General features: G+C 41.8%; 1 protein-coding gene across 2 annotated transcripts in view; it reads right to left on the bottom strand.

The window, feature by feature from the left end:
- The window catches only part of LOC148354471 (phosphofurin acidic cluster sorting protein 2-like), a 68915-nt gene extending 52929 nt beyond the window's left edge, over positions 1–15986 (bottom strand). For both annotated transcript variants that reach the window (XM_088350664.1, XM_088350665.1), the window contains exon 1: positions 15692–15986. In XM_088350664.1, coding sequence (XP_088206790.1) covers positions 15692–15906 — 215 coding nt within the window. In that variant the 5' untranslated portion in view covers positions 15907–15986. The remainder of the gene's footprint in view (positions 1–15691) is intronic.
- Between the last annotated feature and the right edge of the window lie 1374 nt (positions 15987–17360).

The raw sequence follows: 17360 nt of genomic DNA, 5'->3' as shown, positions 1-17360 counted from the left end.
ACGCTCTCCAGACAAAAGCTTATTGTTCTGCACATTTGATTTCACTGTGTGTCATTTGATGATTTCATCAAATGTATGAAATGATAATAATGCCAAATCCTGTGTCCCAAATCAATGTAAATACGCCATTTAAAATTTGTCTTCCACCTTCAGTTAAGAGTGTTGATGCAAATTTTTGCCGTTAAATTTGCCCTTAATAACGGTTTCAAAACAAAGTGCATGCAAAGTTCTTTTGTAAAAATGTCACAAATGACTGCAAACGATAAGCATAACGTCATATTCACTTTCAGTGTAGACTGCACTGAGCGAGAGAGAGAGAGAAGGAAGTGCCTTTGCTCTGTGTGCAGGAATCCGCCCACCTGTACTGCTCACCCAATCAAAGTTATTTGCCAGCGTTTTTATTTATCAGTTTAAATGGTTTCTTATCGAACTTCTGCATTAAGTTACTTCGGTTTATATGGACCAAAATTGGGATGAAATCACTTGACTTTGGAACGCCACAGAGAGATGTGCAATAGTTACATTTTATTTTGGAGCCATAAGTACTCATGAAAAGGGCCATATAAGGCTCCCGAGCCATAGGTTCCCAACCCCTGCATTAAAGCCATAAACGAACAAAAGTCCCAAAGGGATTTTGGGTGACCTCCTCCAGAATAACTCGAGAGCTTGTGGTTTGGTATGCTTAGTGCATGGCAGCAGACAGGAGAACCATGCTGGGACTGAAAGTCATCAAAACATCACAGAAAATCATTGGTTACTCTGCCCAGTCTGGAGGATAGTGCTGGCAGTCAATACCAGAGCACAACATTTTGAGAGGTCATCAACACATCCCCTAAAATCATAGTCTGCTCTCTGCCTGGTCTGGAGGACGATGCCAACTCGTGCTACCACAGCCAAACTTCACAGAGGGCCATCAACACATCCAAGAAAATTGTGGGATGCTCTATGCACAATCTGAAGGACATTGCCGGTTCATGCTACCAGCAAAAGAAACTTACAAAACATCAAAACAGCATAGAAAATCATGGGCTGCTCTCTGCCCAGTCTGGAGGACATTGCAGGATTACGCTACCAGAGCAAAACCTTACAGGGTTCAACAGACTGAACAGAGAGCAGCCTATGATTTTCTGGGCTGTGTTGATGACTCTGTAAGGCTGTTTTGTCTGCTGGCACTACATACCAGTATAAATAAGAAAAAAACAACGAAAATTAAAAAAGAAAAGACTTGGCCGGATCCTCGACGGCAACCTGACTGAGATTCTCTTTTGAAACATTTACAGGAACCGTTCAAAGCAGAAAAAAAGGTTTGTTATACCCACTCTTAAAACATTTTAAAAGGCCGATACTTAATTGTTCTGGGCCTCTTGTGTAAAAGCTGAAATGAAACTAATTTATCGTACTTTACTATAAGACAATCCCTTATATGCAGCTTATCTAAGACAAATATTTGAGCACGGCTGTTGAAACGATTTACGAGATAAGCTCGGCCATCTCCTAAGTACACAAAGATTGGAGTGCTAAAGCTCATTTCCTTTTCACGCGAACAATATCTGATAATGATTAGCACTTCGCGGTGCATATGAAAATTATTATCATGGCGGTGTATTAGCTTAAGCATTTTGCAGGCAAACGTTACCGTGTTCTGTGTTTCACGGTCCCGCCGCTTAAACAAATTCTACTTTGCTGTTGCGATCGATTACATAGCTTCTCCAGTGAGCAGCAATCTACAGTGGAACCTCGGTTCTCGACCATAATCCGTTCCAGAACCCTGTTCGAAAACCGATTTGGTCGATCACCGAAAATCGTTTTTGCCATTAAAAGTAATGTAAAATCATTTAAATCCGTTCCAACACCCTGAACGCTTACCATGCACGTAAACATGAAGCTAACCCGGGCTAATCGTACGTTCGCGTTAACATGAACGTGTACAACTAAAAAAATCAGGTTGTTTACACGTCATTTAGCACCCGGGTCTCCACAAAAAGTGGTGAGCGGTAAAGGATAAAGAAAAGAATTATGAATAGGATTTCTTACCTTTGTGGTGCTCAGCAAAAGGCATGCTGTATGTATAGCAAGATCGGAAACTCGCACACCTCCTTCATATTTTGCTATTTCTTTCTTAAATGCAATAGTTGTCCGCACTACCCTTCTTTTTTCACCTGTAGCAACTTTGCTGCTTGCACCGACCTTCTCCGGAGGCATAATTAGGGGCTAAAACACTCCGTTCACCGATATCTAAAGCGAAAGCAAAAAGAAGTACGCGCGCACGTCATAACAGTTCTTCACGAGGGGTGGGGGCAATCTACACCCGTACGCCGCTCAGCATCGCCCCTAGCGTACCGGCGTTCGAACTCCGACTATTTGAACGAAAAGCGAAGCAAGAATTTCTCGAAATTTTTGGTCGAGAACCGATTTGTTCGAACAGAGAGGCGTTCGAAAACCGAGGTTCCACTGTATTGGATTTCCCGGATTTTTGCATATGGTGGCGTCTTTTGCTCCAGATGAACCGCGATAAACAAGGGATACCAGTCACTTGTTTGGATGGCAAAGCGAACTGGCACTGAAATGCAAACTTGCTAGAACAAGACCCGGACGGATGACTTTGACTTACACGTTCGACACAGTCGTGCAAAAAACACCTCGCAAATGAGCCGGGGAAAAAAAAAAAAGAATTGTCTCGCCCGGAGCCTTTTTAATTACATGTGAGAGGAAGAGACGGAGATAGCTGCGACGGGAGAGAGCGAGAGATATATTGTTGAGCCATCAGTCCTGGTTTGTGTCTTCCCTTCCCCCTCCTGACATAGAGCTGTGCTGCCGGTGACTCATCCTCGCCGAGACGAGCCGCAATCGACGAGGCATAACATTTGATTGCTTCAAACATATTCCCCTCCTCGGATCTGACGAGGCAATATGATTTCCATAAATCGTTGCTTCTAACATCAATTCCAAAGAAGAGTTCATGGCAATGGACATTAGGGTCATCAAGCACGAAATAACATTGCAAATAACTGAAGTAGAAGATAAGGAAGAACGACATGTGTATGTTTAATGTTTAAAATGCACGTTTTTCTTTTCCTGTTAAGGACAGTAGTCCGCAGATTTTTGGCATGAATCCATTCAACAACCACATGAATAATGAATATATTTATTTTATAGTGTGGTAAAATTGTTCAGTTTACCTGTGTGGATTACTGCACACGCACCGTTTCCCTAATTCAGGATATTTCGATGCCGGAAAGCCCTCTGGATTTATAGTACAGAAACGAATGATACAGCGAACTACAACTTATTTGCTCAAATTGCCTCATAAATATTGGTTGACAGTTCAGATTTATTTTTCCTTTCCGCATCGAAAAAGCCATAGTTGTATCCATCCGTATACAAGTCCATGTTGCAAGCCCATGCTTCGAGCAACCCGATGAAAAAAATGTTGTAGCAATTCAGCACAGTACTTTGTGTATTTTGGTGGGTTACGCAAATAACATGATCCCCTATTTAATGTAAAAAAAAGGCAGAAAAGACTCTCACGACGCCTCTCCTGCTTCACCCTAGTAAATAAAATACCTAGAAACATTAAGTATAGTTTTAATCGTTTGTCTCTAGTGTTTGGAATTAAATATTAAAATGTACCATTTACCAAATTGCTTGAATTAGTTATCTGACTCCATTCACCAAACAATGCACGCTCATTTCTTGATGAAAAAGTTGAACAAGAATAGCCGACATTTTCACATGGGGGCAGATTTAATTTCATTAGCAATTTAACTAAGTGTACTCCATCGAAAATGGCCGAATTAGTCGAATTAGTGTCGTCTGAGTCTCTGGTGAGCCTTCTCTGAGGTCCTCTCGCCTTCTTCTCTCGGCCCATGTCTTTCCGCAAAATGGTGTGCCAGCTCCTCCCATGGGCGTGCCAATGAAGCCCAACCAATGTGAGCTCCACCACCTCGCCACAATGTCTGGAAAACTCAAAACAGCCGGTGAGCGTTTCTCAAACAATGCCTGCCGTCCTCCGTCATCAGGGCCTTTCTGCGTTGTCGGATGTGCTGATTATCTTAACAGCCTTACGTCCCGTTCCCGCCATTCCTGTAAACAATATTCTCCACTAGCTTGCACTGACCTCACACCACAGCCCCGCCAGTGAATATCTTTTGCATTAAATATAATTTGTATTCGATCGTACAAAATCCTTTATAGTCAAATGTATAAAATCCTTCACTAGTTATGCAAATGATTCATTTAGATTGGATTGCTCCAATCACTTCCCAGGAAAAAGAGTGCAATTCTCCGATTGGTTAGCGTTTAGAACCACTTGTAAGTACACGCCATAATTCGGCAAAGTACATATTTATGCCTGGAACTTGCTAATGGGAAAAAAAATCGAACACTTGAAAATCAAACCGCGAAATGGCGCGGTAGTACTGTAACATTCTTCTTCACACATCAACACCATCCAGGACGTCCGTATCGTCCCTCTATCGCTCTTTTCTGTGAGTGAAATGCTCAATACTTTCCCGGTAATGCAGACGACCACGGTATTTGCATGTGAAATGCCAGGTCTTTTGGGCCTCCGTTTCTGATGCCACAGCAGACACACAAGTGACATTTCGACTGGTCTTGTGTTTTCATTCATTAACATCGGTTTTATCTGAAATAATAGCTCGCTTGTTGTTGCTGGCACATCCAACTCAGGAAATGCCTGCATGGGAGAGGTGGGAAATAAGTAGAGCGAGAGCGAGTCGAAAGACAGACCCGATTCTGGACTCGGTTAGTTCCTCCTGAAAGGACTTCATTTGCAAAGTAGCCGACAAAGATCCGAAACTTTGTCCCATTTGCAATTCCAGGCAAGGTTGAGAGCGGAGGGTACGCAAGGACCTCTCGCTTTGTAAAGAATTCAAGCCAAGTAGCCTAATCTGCCCTTGAACACATCTGCAACAACTTTGCAGGAGTATGTAATCCACAGCTTCATTATGCCCCCGGTCTCCGAGCGTGCATAATGTTGGTCAACAAAGAAACAGCAACAAGGGGAGGAGAGAAGCACATTTTCGAGTTGCTAGGAATGTGAAAGCGTCCCCGAGGAAATTCTTCATACAGGAAGGAAGCCAAATGGATTTTGACACATTTCAGCCTTTGGGAGAGAGTGTGAGAATTGGGGGGGGAACCAAGGTGCTGACCGCTCAGACTTCCGCTCAAGATTGTGAGAACACTGATGTGGGGGGGGGGAGGTGGTGCAGGATCAAAAAAACATAAACGTGAATTTTCAGTACAAAATGAAGAAGAGAAGAAGAGAAAGAATGACGATGGGAAGCAGGGAAGAGGAGAGGGAAAAGGAGAGTCAGGAGAAGAAATGTGAAAAAGAAAAGGATGGAGGAGAAAGAAAATGAGGAAGAGAAGAAAAAAGGAAAAGATGGATGATAAAGAGAGCAAGTCAAATTGCAAGGAGGAAAAAACAAGGGGAAGATGAATGAGGATGAGATGAAGAAGAGGAGTTGCAGCAGTTGAAAGAGGAGAAAGAAAATTAGATAATGAGAACAAGAACAAAAAGTTCAAGGAGAACAATAAGAAAAGAAAAGAAAGAGATAACAAGGAGTACGAGAAATGACAAGGAGAGCAAGAAGAAGGGGAAGGAAAAAAGGGAAGGAGAATGAGGATAATAGGGGGAAGAAAGCATAGGAGATGGGGGAGTGAAAATGAAAAGGGGGTAAATGACAAGGAGAAGAAAAAAGAAGAGGGAAGATGAGGAAGATGAGGAAAAAGAAGAATAAGAAAGAGGAAGGGGAAGAAAGTGAATGAGTAATGGTAAAAAAGAAAACATTTTTACAAAAGACAAAAATGAGGGTGAGAAATGAGAACAACAAAAAAAGATGATGGGGAGAGGAAGAAGAAAAAAGAAAGGGAAGAAGAAGGAAAAGTATGCTTTCTCCTGAGTTCCTGTCAGAAGAATAATGACAGGAAGGAGAGGAATTATAACAAGCTGGAAAAAAGGAGGAGGTGAAAGAATAAGAGGGAAAAGAACTGGGTTGAGAAAGAAAGGGGGAAAAGTAAAAGAACATGAGGAGGTACAATGAAATTAAGGAGAAGACTGTTCAAAAGAAATAGGAATAAAGAAAAAAGGAAGAGAACAGGGATGATAAAAGAGTAGGTGAACAAAAACAAGAAGAATATGGGGGAGAAGGTGAAGAAAAAAGGGGAAGAAGAATGAGATAAATAATGATGAAGAGGAGAAGAATGGATAGAAGGCGAAATAGAAAAAGCAAAGTAGAAGAAGAAAGGGTGGATTAAAAAGGAGAACAGGAAACGAAAGAAGGAGGACAAGAGAGAAAGGAAGGAGAAGGCGAAAGCAAAAAAGAATAAAGAAAAGGCGACAGAAGGAAGATAACAAAGGGGAATGAGGAAAAACACAAGAGGAGATCAAGTAGAAATAAGAAGAGGGAGGAAACAATATAAAAAATGATGAGGGGGGAGTGAAGAAGAAGGATGAGGAGAAGAAGGATGAGAAATAAAAGGATAACAAGACAGATTTCTGACTGTTTTGGCCTTTTTTTTCAGGAGAAAAAAACAAATACACGAGTATCAAAGATCAATAATGATCTCTTTAACTCATGATCCAAAAGAAATGATTCATTACAATTAGTATTATATTTAAAGCCTTAACCTCGTCATAATAATTCTACCTTCCAAAACTGCTTTTCCTGTCTCACTTGTTTACATTGTCGGACAACGTTGCAATAGATAATACAGGAAGAAACTACGTCAACTTATTTACGACTAAGATAAGCCCCCTTTAAGTAGAAGACCAAAAAGGTTATCTCGAGACCCAGAAGGATCAATGGTCTGGTCCCTAAAGATAAAAGCAAAATAGGCAGAATTTTTCTACCCTACCTCGTAAATACAACACTGGCTGTGAAGTCGAATCTTTTTGAAGAAAACCCAAAACAAGCATCATTTTAAGCCGAGTGAGGAAAGCGTTCAAGTCATTTTTCTCCTTATTAACGAACGACATTTCCAGCTCATCCATCCTCGGTTGCTCGGCAACACCCAACAGTCGCAGCCACAGTTTGCCGAGTAAAAAATAGTCGCGGCGCCGGGTACGCTCACTTTGCTCCCGTTCGAGCGACACCACACAGCCCGGGTTGTATTTTTACAAGATCAAACAAAAAAACAGAGACCGCGTTTTAAAAATAGCCATAATATATCAAAATTGATCAAGATAACAAAGACATATCACCAAATTGAATTAAATGCTATCGTGGTGGGTTGCTCTGTTGAACTTACCTATAATCTACAGCGATGGAGCACACGCTTTATTAGCATGTGAGCTATTTACCAAACGAGCAAGCAAACATGCAAACTACCTCACTACTTTCATTGTTTGATTGCACCAAAGACTAAAACGAATTAAGATTCCAGGCCAGTCCATCATTCCGCTCCCAAAAGAATCCTAATACAGTGGGACCTCGCTACTTCGCAGTTCGACGTTCGCGGATTCAGAGCTTCGCGGTCTAATGATATTAAAAAAAAAAAAAAAAAAAAAAAAAAATTTAAGGGGCGTCACTTCTTTGCAGATTTTCACTTTTTGCGGGGATCCCCCTCGGCCGACGACCCTAGCACGGCGCGCCGTTCTCGTTTCCCGGTGTTGTGCCCAAATCCGACTCCCGTACAGAATCCTCCCCCCTTGGCGTGAAAGCGCATTCTGCTGCGCTTCCGACAAAAGCGATCGTATTCTATATAATACGCTTATTGAAACCATAAAGCGAGCTAATTAAAATATTTGGGCGATCGTAGTCTTTATAATGCGTTAATTTAAACAATGAAGCGCGATCGTATTCTACAAAATGCGTTTGTTAACGCAGCTGAAAAAGTCACCAACGTCACGTCTCCCGCTCGGGCCGCGATGGCTCTACATGACGCTACACGGCCCTCGATGGCTCCGGCCGACGGACGGGCGGGCGGCCGAGGGGAAAGGGGTAGGGGGGACCTGTGGGGTTAGGGGGCGGTGAAGCGGAAGCCGCATCAAAACCGCGCGCCAGGGTTAGGGTTAGGGTATCGCGCCCGAAAGTACCCGCACCGCGGGTAGGGGCTCGCGCGCGAATAATAAGGATAAGCAGTGCAGATAATGAGATGGGATGAGATTTTCAGTTTTTGCGGGTGGTTTTGGTCCCCATTAACCGGGTCTAAAAAAATAATAATTTAAAATATATATATATATATATATATATATTTTTTTTTTTTTTTAAAGGTGCGCCGCTACTTTGCGGATTTTCACTTATCGCGGGTGGTTTTGGTCCCCATTAACCGCGATAACCGAGGTCTTACTGTATTTCCTCACATTTATAAAAGCATTGTTTGTTCTAATTTAACTTACATTTTCACACTTACGTAGATTGGTCAATATTTTACAATAAATAAATGATTAAATAGAAGAGAAAACTAAATGTGTCTAATGAGTATACATAAATATATAAAAAAAATGACCTATTGTTTTATATTGATTCGACATAAACCTAATCAGTGTTCTATGCATTACTGTTTTGTATATTTTGCTTTCTCTTCTGGACACATGCCAATAAGGCTTTTTTTTTGGTAATACTAATGCCTCCTTTGATATCCAAAAAGAAAATCGAATGGCCATTTGCCGGTATAATATCAGTTTCCATTGCTATGCAGATGACACTCAACTGTGTCATCCAATCCACCCCACCTAATCGTAGAAATGTGGCGATCTGCCTTACTGAGATAAAACGATAGATGTGGCTCAACTTATGGTGCCTCAATTATGAAAAGACTGAAATGTTAATTATTGTTCCATTTAAATACTGTAAGTTTTTCTCAAACACTGCTCTGAACATAGACAAATGTACTATCACCCCGGTTTTAGATCAGGGACTAGTGTAATATTTGTCTGTAGTCCGTAATAGTCTGTGGTTGATGCAGTCTTTTGAGAATTCTTGTGATTAAGGGCCAAACAAAATTAACAAAACTTGACAAATATTTTTGTAAACAAGCTAAAATTCTTAGGATGTTGCATGCTGAGATTCAACTCTAACGAGCTGGATGAAACTAGAAATCTTAAATAAAATAGCAGCCAAATGAAGAAGGTGCGGTATCTGAGATCAGGAGCCTTCTCCTGATAATGGTGACCATGAAAACCAGTGCTATCTGTTTCATGTGGGGGGGCAAATCCCTACCCAAATAAAAAACAACCTGGAGAGAAATGGGCACCGCCAGGCTGTACTAGCCCAAAACACACCGCAGGAAGTGGAACAAGAAAAAGAGCTGAAGTACAAGGTGACATGCCAATCAAATTAAAAGCAATAAGCAAACTTTCTTGTGGTCAACCAGAGCTACCCTTGTGAACCACCGGGAGATCGCGATCAACATAACAAGCAACCCTTGCCAACAGTTAATTAAGCTGTTACGATGGCACGTACTATCTGACACAAATTAATACATTTTACATGGATTTAGCGTGACTTGGAAATTACAGGATGCGGGATATTATTTGACACACTGTGTTTTGGGGTCCGAAAAATTTTGCTTTGATGAATGAAATATCTTCAAAAACGATCATAAGCAATATGTACCGGACCGCTAAATGATACGACTTTCAGTGATGATAAAGGGAGAAGCAAAAAGATGATAACCATGTAAACAAGGACACTATCTAAAAATACAACAAAGGCACCCCCCACCAAGGAAGATGGCCGTCACCAAATGACAATTAGGACAATTATTAAGAATAAGAAGGCGATTTGAGGAGCAAAGTCTTCTGACATGCCAAACCAAACAAATGGTTTTAATTTTAATGATCTCTGCATCCACCATGTAACTCCACAAGCTCAAGTCGTGCCAACTGTAAATGAGCTTGAATTTTCCTAATTTATATGTTATTTAATCATAAACATGTTTATTACAGGGGGCAGCAGTTAGCACGTGTGCGGCACAGTTCTAAGGTCTTGGGAACCTCCTATGTGGGTTCAAATCCAGCTACCGGACTTCCTGTGCGGAGTTTGTATGTTGTCCCCGTAGGTTTCCTCCGGGCACTCCGGTTTCAGGTGGATTGGCCGGTCCAAATTGTCCCTAGGTGTGAATGGGTGAGAGAGTTGTCTGTCCCTGTGTGCCCTGCGAATGGCTGGCAACCAGTTCAGGGTGTCCCCTGCCCACTGCCCGATGATTGCTGGGATGGGCTCCAGTACCCCCGCGACCCTACTGAGGATAAGCGGTGCAGCTAATGAGATGAGATGTTTATCAAAAATAGTTATTGCTTACAATTAAATATAATTTTAATGTTTACATCTGAGGTACTGCGTTTTTTGGAAGACATTAGTTATTTATCATAGATTTATACCCCCCGCTGTCCAAAATATTCACCTCAAAACCTAATAACATTGTATCTGTTATGGACTTTTTGGACTACTTTACAGGCTTGAGGCGTCGTTGCTGTCATGCAATTTCCGGACAAACTTCAACATGTTACCTTGTGTTCTCATTTTTTGATGTTTACTATGTTTGTGTACTGTAACTCAATGCTAAATCTATTCCACCCTGGCCATCCTGGAAGGGGGATTACCACTTGTGAGGCCCCTTCTCAAGGTTTCTTTTTCCCTCATGCTGAGGTTTTGAGTTTTTCCTTGCCCGCATGTTTGTTTAAGATCAAGTGATGGTGTCATTCTAATCTTGTGCAGTCCTTTGAGACATTTTTGTGATTAAGGGCCTTGGGACTTGATTAAGGGACTTGATTTGACTTGATCTCCTAGTCTATTCTGGACTTTCAAAACTTTGCCAGTCATTTTTGTGTTACTAATTTTTTTCCTGCACTTGACTTTCATCAGAAACTCAGTATTCAAGGACTGTGCCGACAGCAACAGCTGTAGGATTGTTCTATGCCCTTGTGTTCCTGAGCTACTTCCTATATTTTGCGTGTCGTGTTTCGCGTACTGTTTTTTTGTCAAGTTTTTTTTCTTTCTGCACCTGACTGTTTTCACAAAGCCATGATAGTTTTTCCTTGCCCGCATGGTGGTTTAAGATCAGGCGATGGTGTAATTGTAATCCTGTGCAGTCCTTTGAGACATTTTTGTGATTAAGGGCTGTACAAATAAATGTGACTTGACTATCTCAGGGGTCTCCTGTATTGGAATCAAAAGGGAATTCAATACTAACCTCCTGCATTATTTACCTCCATTATTTTATCGACAGCCGACCTCGACATGAATGCTGAATAAAGATCATTTAAACCTTGTCAACACCTCCATAAATAATTCCTGCAGTTTGCATATTTTGCCGCCATTCACACTTGTTTGCAAGCATGCAGGCATGCATGCAGGCACATCCCAAGCAGAGGAAGACCCCCCCCCCATCCCCCTGCAAAGCCACTTTCCCCCCCCCAGTGAGTAGAACAGATCTAGGTCAAAGCTGATTAATGTAGCCCGGGCTCCCCAGAGAGACTTTGTGGTCAGGTGGCAGCAGTGTGCCCGCTCACCGATGATGAATACTAAGTCTTCCCAGAAATTGGACCGATAGCCACGACTCATTTTGTACATGCAACATTTCTGGTGGGTGGGGTTGTGTAAACAAATGCTTGCACTAGACAAATGACGGCACGAGAGCGTGAATAGGCATCCGTTTTTGAATACAAGACACACACAAATCCGATTCGTTAACAAAATACAAGACTGGGTGTTGGATTTTGGGCTAAATCTGGTCTGATTAGACAGGATTTCTTCATAAAATAGACATCTAATATTGGTTAGTGTTTAGCCCAGGGGTGGGAAATACGGCGCATCACTGTTGTTTTTTTCCCTTTTTCCAACACTCATTTTTGATAGACTTGTGTTCTCTCCGTCACTAGCAGAAGATGTAGATTGCTAACATAGTAATTCTTGTTTACTTTTTCTTTTCTATCAGGTTGCAACAAAACTATCATGAAAAAATGAACAAATTACCTGAAAAGAAAAAAAAGGGATGACAAGTGAAGCCAAAGGCTTATAAATGGTAAATGGTCTTAATTCACCTGCCCCCACCCTCCCTCATCACATTCTACAGGGGCACCATAGAGAGTATCCTGACCAGCTGTATCTCTGTGTGGTGTGGAGGCTGCAGCGCTTCCGACTGGGGTAGTGTGAGGAGGGTGACGAGGACAGCAGAGAAAATCATCGGGACTTCTCTCCCCTCCATTCAAGACATTGGCCAGAAGCGCTGCCTATCCCAAGCTAAGAACATTATCAGGGACCCCTCACCCCCATCATGGACTGTACACTCTGCTAGCCTCTGGGAAGAGGTACTGCAGTGTGCGGTGCAGGACCACCAGGTTCCACAATAGTCTTGTCCCCCTGGCCATTAGACTGTTAAATGGTCTATCAAACACATAGTAAATCTAAACTGCTGCTAATCTGTACATCTGTTGGTTTTGTTTGACTTTTTGCACTACTGGCAGTTCTTTATAGCTAGCCACTCCTTGCACATCTGTTTCTCTGCACTATTGTACTTACAGTGTTATTGTTACAGTGTTATTGTTACTGTTTACCTGACTCGTTTACCTGACTGCCCATTTTGCACATCTGGTTAGCTGCTCCTCTTGCACTATTTGCACTACTGTAAAATACTATACATAGCCATAATTATTTAGTATATTATTAGTACTCAATACTCCAACTCAATACAACATATTATTTATATCTGTACATTCAAGGAAACTGAGCGGGTCAGATGTATCGACATTTCGTTCTGTATACACGTGTACTAGAATGACAATAAAGTAGCTCTGAATCTGAATCTGAATTTATATAGCGCTTTTTAAGTCACTGAAGACCTCCCAAAGCGCTTACCCATTCACACAAACACTCACACACCGATAGCGACAACAGCCATGCAAGGCAACTACCTGCTTATCGGGGGCATTAGGGATTCAAAAAAAAGACGCATCCACGAAATAACTTTGGAGGCTTTTTCTAATTTAAAAAAATATATCATATTTTACAATATTGTCACAGTAGCCAACATATTTTGTCTTGCTGTGAGTAAATAGGTGCTGTGGTGTGTTTGTAAGGTTTATTAACGCTTAATAAAGGGAATTAAAATCATTACTAGAGGGGACCAATTGGCTGAGGTCGACAGGTGTACGCTCCTCAAACATTATGCACGGCCTAGTACATTCAAATAATGTAAATTTCCTTTTTTGAGATCATTGAGAACTTTAGATCCGTAAAAGACGTTTTCAAACCAAAAAAATCGTCTTTTCAACTGAATGTGGCATATTTCGTGTCCTTTTGATCAGTATTTGCAAACACTGGACTTTTTTGGGATATTGGATTTTGGGCGAAATTTGGTCTGTTCCTTTTTAGACATTATTTTAGGCCAAAAATAAACATCTATAATCCTAGGTGGAGCAAATTCGGTCTAGAAACAGTTGTTGTGTTTACCTCATCCAAAGTGGTCCAAATCTCAACCCCCAAAAGACATTTTATCAACGTTTACTTTTACACAGGAAGATGTCTTCTGACACAAAACATTCCATCGTTTTAACATGTTTTATACGCCTTCAAAAACAATTTCTTTTCTATTTTTACCTTTCAACCCCTCCAAGAAAACCTGTTTTGGTAGGAATAGTATCTGCAACAACGTATTTTCACAACATGAGTCGAGAAATTAAATATAAATTCACATTTTTCTATAAGGAGGCAAGATGTTTTTTCCCCTGTGCTTGTTTAGAGTTGTGGGGAAGGAAACTCTCAAGGCCTGACAGTTAACCTGTATTTTATGTGCACAATATCTGTGTATTATTTGTTTTGGCAACATCCATTGCAGCCTGGTCATCCTGGAAGGGGGATGACCTCATGTGCGGTCCCTTCTCAAGGTTTCTTCATTTTCCTTATGTTGAGGTTTTTGAGTTTTCCCTTGCCCTCATGTAGGTTTTAGATCAGGGGATGCTGTTTGATATTTTGGCGCCGTCGCGAATGGCAGCCACTCCAGCAGCTCCTGTGTTATTTTCGCTATTTTTGTGATTTGTTGTTGCTTATATCTTCAGTGTTTGTGACCCGTTTAACAACTACACTTTGGATTACTTTCTATCCTATGGATATGGGTTTATGTGAATTTCCCTGCGGGGATGAATAAAGTATCTATCTATCTATCTATCTATCTATCTATCTATCTATCTATCTATCTATCAATAATAATCTGTGGTCAATGCAGCCTTTTGAGACTCTGTGATTAAGGGCGTCACAAATAAACATGACTTGAATACGAAGTATTTACAACCAGTTTTTTGCCAGCCAGGCAGTTTTAGTTAGTACTCTGGGACAAATTACACATCTGTCATGTTGAGATGAGTAAATCCAATCTTGATGATGGAGAAAGGTTTTATTAAATCGTATCTATTTTAAACATACTGTAAATTCTGGACTATAGAGCGCACCTGATTATAAGCCGCACCCACCACATTTTAAGAGGAAAACCGATTTTGTACATACACAAGCCGCACCTGTATATAAACCGCATGCGCCCACATTTAAACATGTAACACAAACACAAAATTAACCCAAACTCGACTTCAAGTCCCGCGATTGAAACTAAATGTCCTTCATTGAGGTCCACAGTCCAAAAATCACAGCCAGCAAAATAAACGGAAAATGATAACGGTACTTAAGGTTTGATGCAGACCTGCGAAGTCCAGGTCCCGTTGAAAGTAATCAAAGGAAAAAAGTGTATATTTCCAAAGGTAAGGGTGGGAAAAATATATCAGATGAACAAATTTACTCACGCAACTCCTTTTTCTTTAACCAACTTTTACCCCTCTTCTTTCCTTGTCTGTCCCTCACCTTTAGCGGTCCCCACTTAAACTCGGCACCCCGCGTTTGTTCCGCCCCTCATTTTTCGTTCACCCGTGCAAAATAAATCAGAATAAGTGTCTAAAATAAATACAGATAAATACATTACAAAAATATACAGTTGCAAATACATATTATATATGGGTTACACATATTTACAAAGAAAGACGGTACATCGAGAGAGTTTTCAAGGCTTTAATAATAATGATATAGCTTTGACAGGGCAGTTAATGGTAGCAACACTCGAGCGCCGCTGGCGGCCGTTAGAAAAATTTCACAAATTGGCCGCGTCGCCGAATAAGCCGCAGGGTTGAAAGTTAGGGAAAAAAGTAGCGGCTTATAGTCCGGAAAATTTACGGTGGTTAACAAAACTGACTAAGCTTGTTATGACCACATAAGTAACAAACCATCATACTTTCAACCTGTGTTGATACCCAGGGGCAAACTACACATTTGTCATGTTGCCATGAATAAATCCAATCTTGGATTTACAAACATTTCTATAGTTTATCATAGTTAACAAAACTGAATTTGTTTGTTATGACAACATCAGTTAGGAACCATAATAACAAACAAACCAACAAAACAAGCAACCAACCGCCCACTTTTGGGAAACCGTCAAAAAATATTGATAAAATGGTGACGTTTAAAAGCTTGCGTCGTCGTTATTATGACAACATTATTTTCAAACAACTTGTCAAGTATGTCATTAGCTTTAGCATTAGCCGGCTAACTGGTTAGCATCACAGCTAGCAGAAATGCCAGGCGCATCGTTCCCTTTGCTTCACGTTCGTCAGCGAGGGCGTTGCTTTTATTTATGCTTCATTAATTCAAAATAACTCAAAAAATAACTCAAAATGTAACGTTACCTCGGGACGCAGTTGGGCGACGAGCGATCAATCTCCCAAGTCGCGAAGAGGTTCATGGGGACGGGCATGCCTCCGGAGCCTGAACCCAGCACCACAGCCCCGGCGAGGGCTCCGGCGGGGAGCGCCGACGGCGCCGGGATGCATCCGGAGCTGCTGCTGTTCGGGCTCAGGAAAGCGGCCCGGGAGCCTCCTCTCTCGACGGCCGCCGCCATCATCAGCTCCACTGCCCGAAAGGAGCAACGCGAGTGTCCGACGAACGCGAGGGTCCGTGAAATGCTCCCTGCTCCTCCGCACTCGCGACTGACGACTGCCAGGGGGGCGGAATGCAGAAATCTGAAGGCGGGGCGAGGGGCGTGTCGAGGGGGAGGGGTTATGGCGAAGAGGCGGGGTTTACCTCCGGAATGTGTAAAATTATCCACATCAAAACAAACTGTCGCTCGTTGCTTAGAGGGAAATGAAGAATCATTTGCATTTGTCGTTGTTGTTTTTTTGTGTCTATTTCCTTCATTGTTACGTTTGCAAAGTGATTCAGCTAGTTACAACATCATACTCGCCAACACAAATGCTTTTCTACCCTTAAAAACGCCTCCTGATTTAACCCTGTAAGACCAAGACCATATGGCTATTGTTAGGAATTAAACTATATTAAAATGTATCGTTTACCAAATTGTTCGAATTAGTTATCTGACTCCATTAACCAAACACAAACTTCATTCTCCTAACAATGCATGCTCGTTTCTTTTTGGGAAAAGATGGACAAGACATTTTCACACGGGGGCAGATTTATTTTCTTAAAGTATTAAACTAAGTGAACTCCATCGAATTAGCCGAATTAGTGTCGCTCTTCGTCGAGCCTCCTTTTCTCTCGATTGTCCCTGTCGTTTTTCTGCCTTTCTTGATCTTCTGAAGATCTTCCTCTGCTCACGCCTTTCTCCCAAGCTGGCGTGTCGGCTCCTCCCATGGGGCGGGCCAGAGACTTCCCAAGTGGGCTCACCTCGTCTCCTCGATATCTGAATTCTGTTTTCAAAATTCCCCGGCCAAAACACTCCGCACTTGGAACGGCGCGACCTGAAGCTCACTCAGTGAAAATCTTCATTGCACTCGATAATGTAAATTGTATTTAATCATCTAAAATATAAAATCCTTCACTATTGTTGGGAATTATATATCAAAATGTACCGGATACCAAATTGTTCAAATTAGTTATCTGACTCCATTAACCAAACACAACCTACAAGATGAACAGGAAAGTCGACATTTCCACACGGTGGCAACGGGCGAATTAGTGTCCTTGGAGTCTCTGGGAAGCCCTCTTTTGAAGTTCTTTAGCTCTCTCCTCTCATTGGCCATCTTCTCCCTGCACAATGGTGTGCTGGCTCCTCCCATGGGCGAGCCAAGGAAGCCCAACGTGGGCTTCACAATCTCAGAGACGAGCGCTCTGATGACTGTGGTTCCTCAAAACAACGGCGAGCGTTTCTCAAAACAACGCCTCCCGTCCTCCGTCAGAGACCGGTTACCAAAAGCTGGAATGGGCTCCAGCACCCCCGCCACCCTACTGAGGATAAGCGGTGCAGATAATGGATGGATACATATATAGTTTGGTGCATTTTTATAGAAAATAAGGGGGAATTATTATAGTTTTTTATAATCATCTTTTTTTTCTTGTCAT

The sequence above is a fragment of the Urocampus carinirostris genome, chromosome 13 (assembly GCF_059441175.1).
Source record: "Urocampus carinirostris isolate Australia breed hairy pipefish chromosome 13, RoL_Ucar_1.0, whole genome shotgun sequence".
NCBI lineage: Eukaryota > Metazoa > Chordata > Actinopteri > Syngnathiformes > Syngnathidae > Urocampus > Urocampus carinirostris.
Note: the sequence above shows the minus strand (reverse complement) of the source record. Positions and strands in the feature narration are given on the sequence as shown.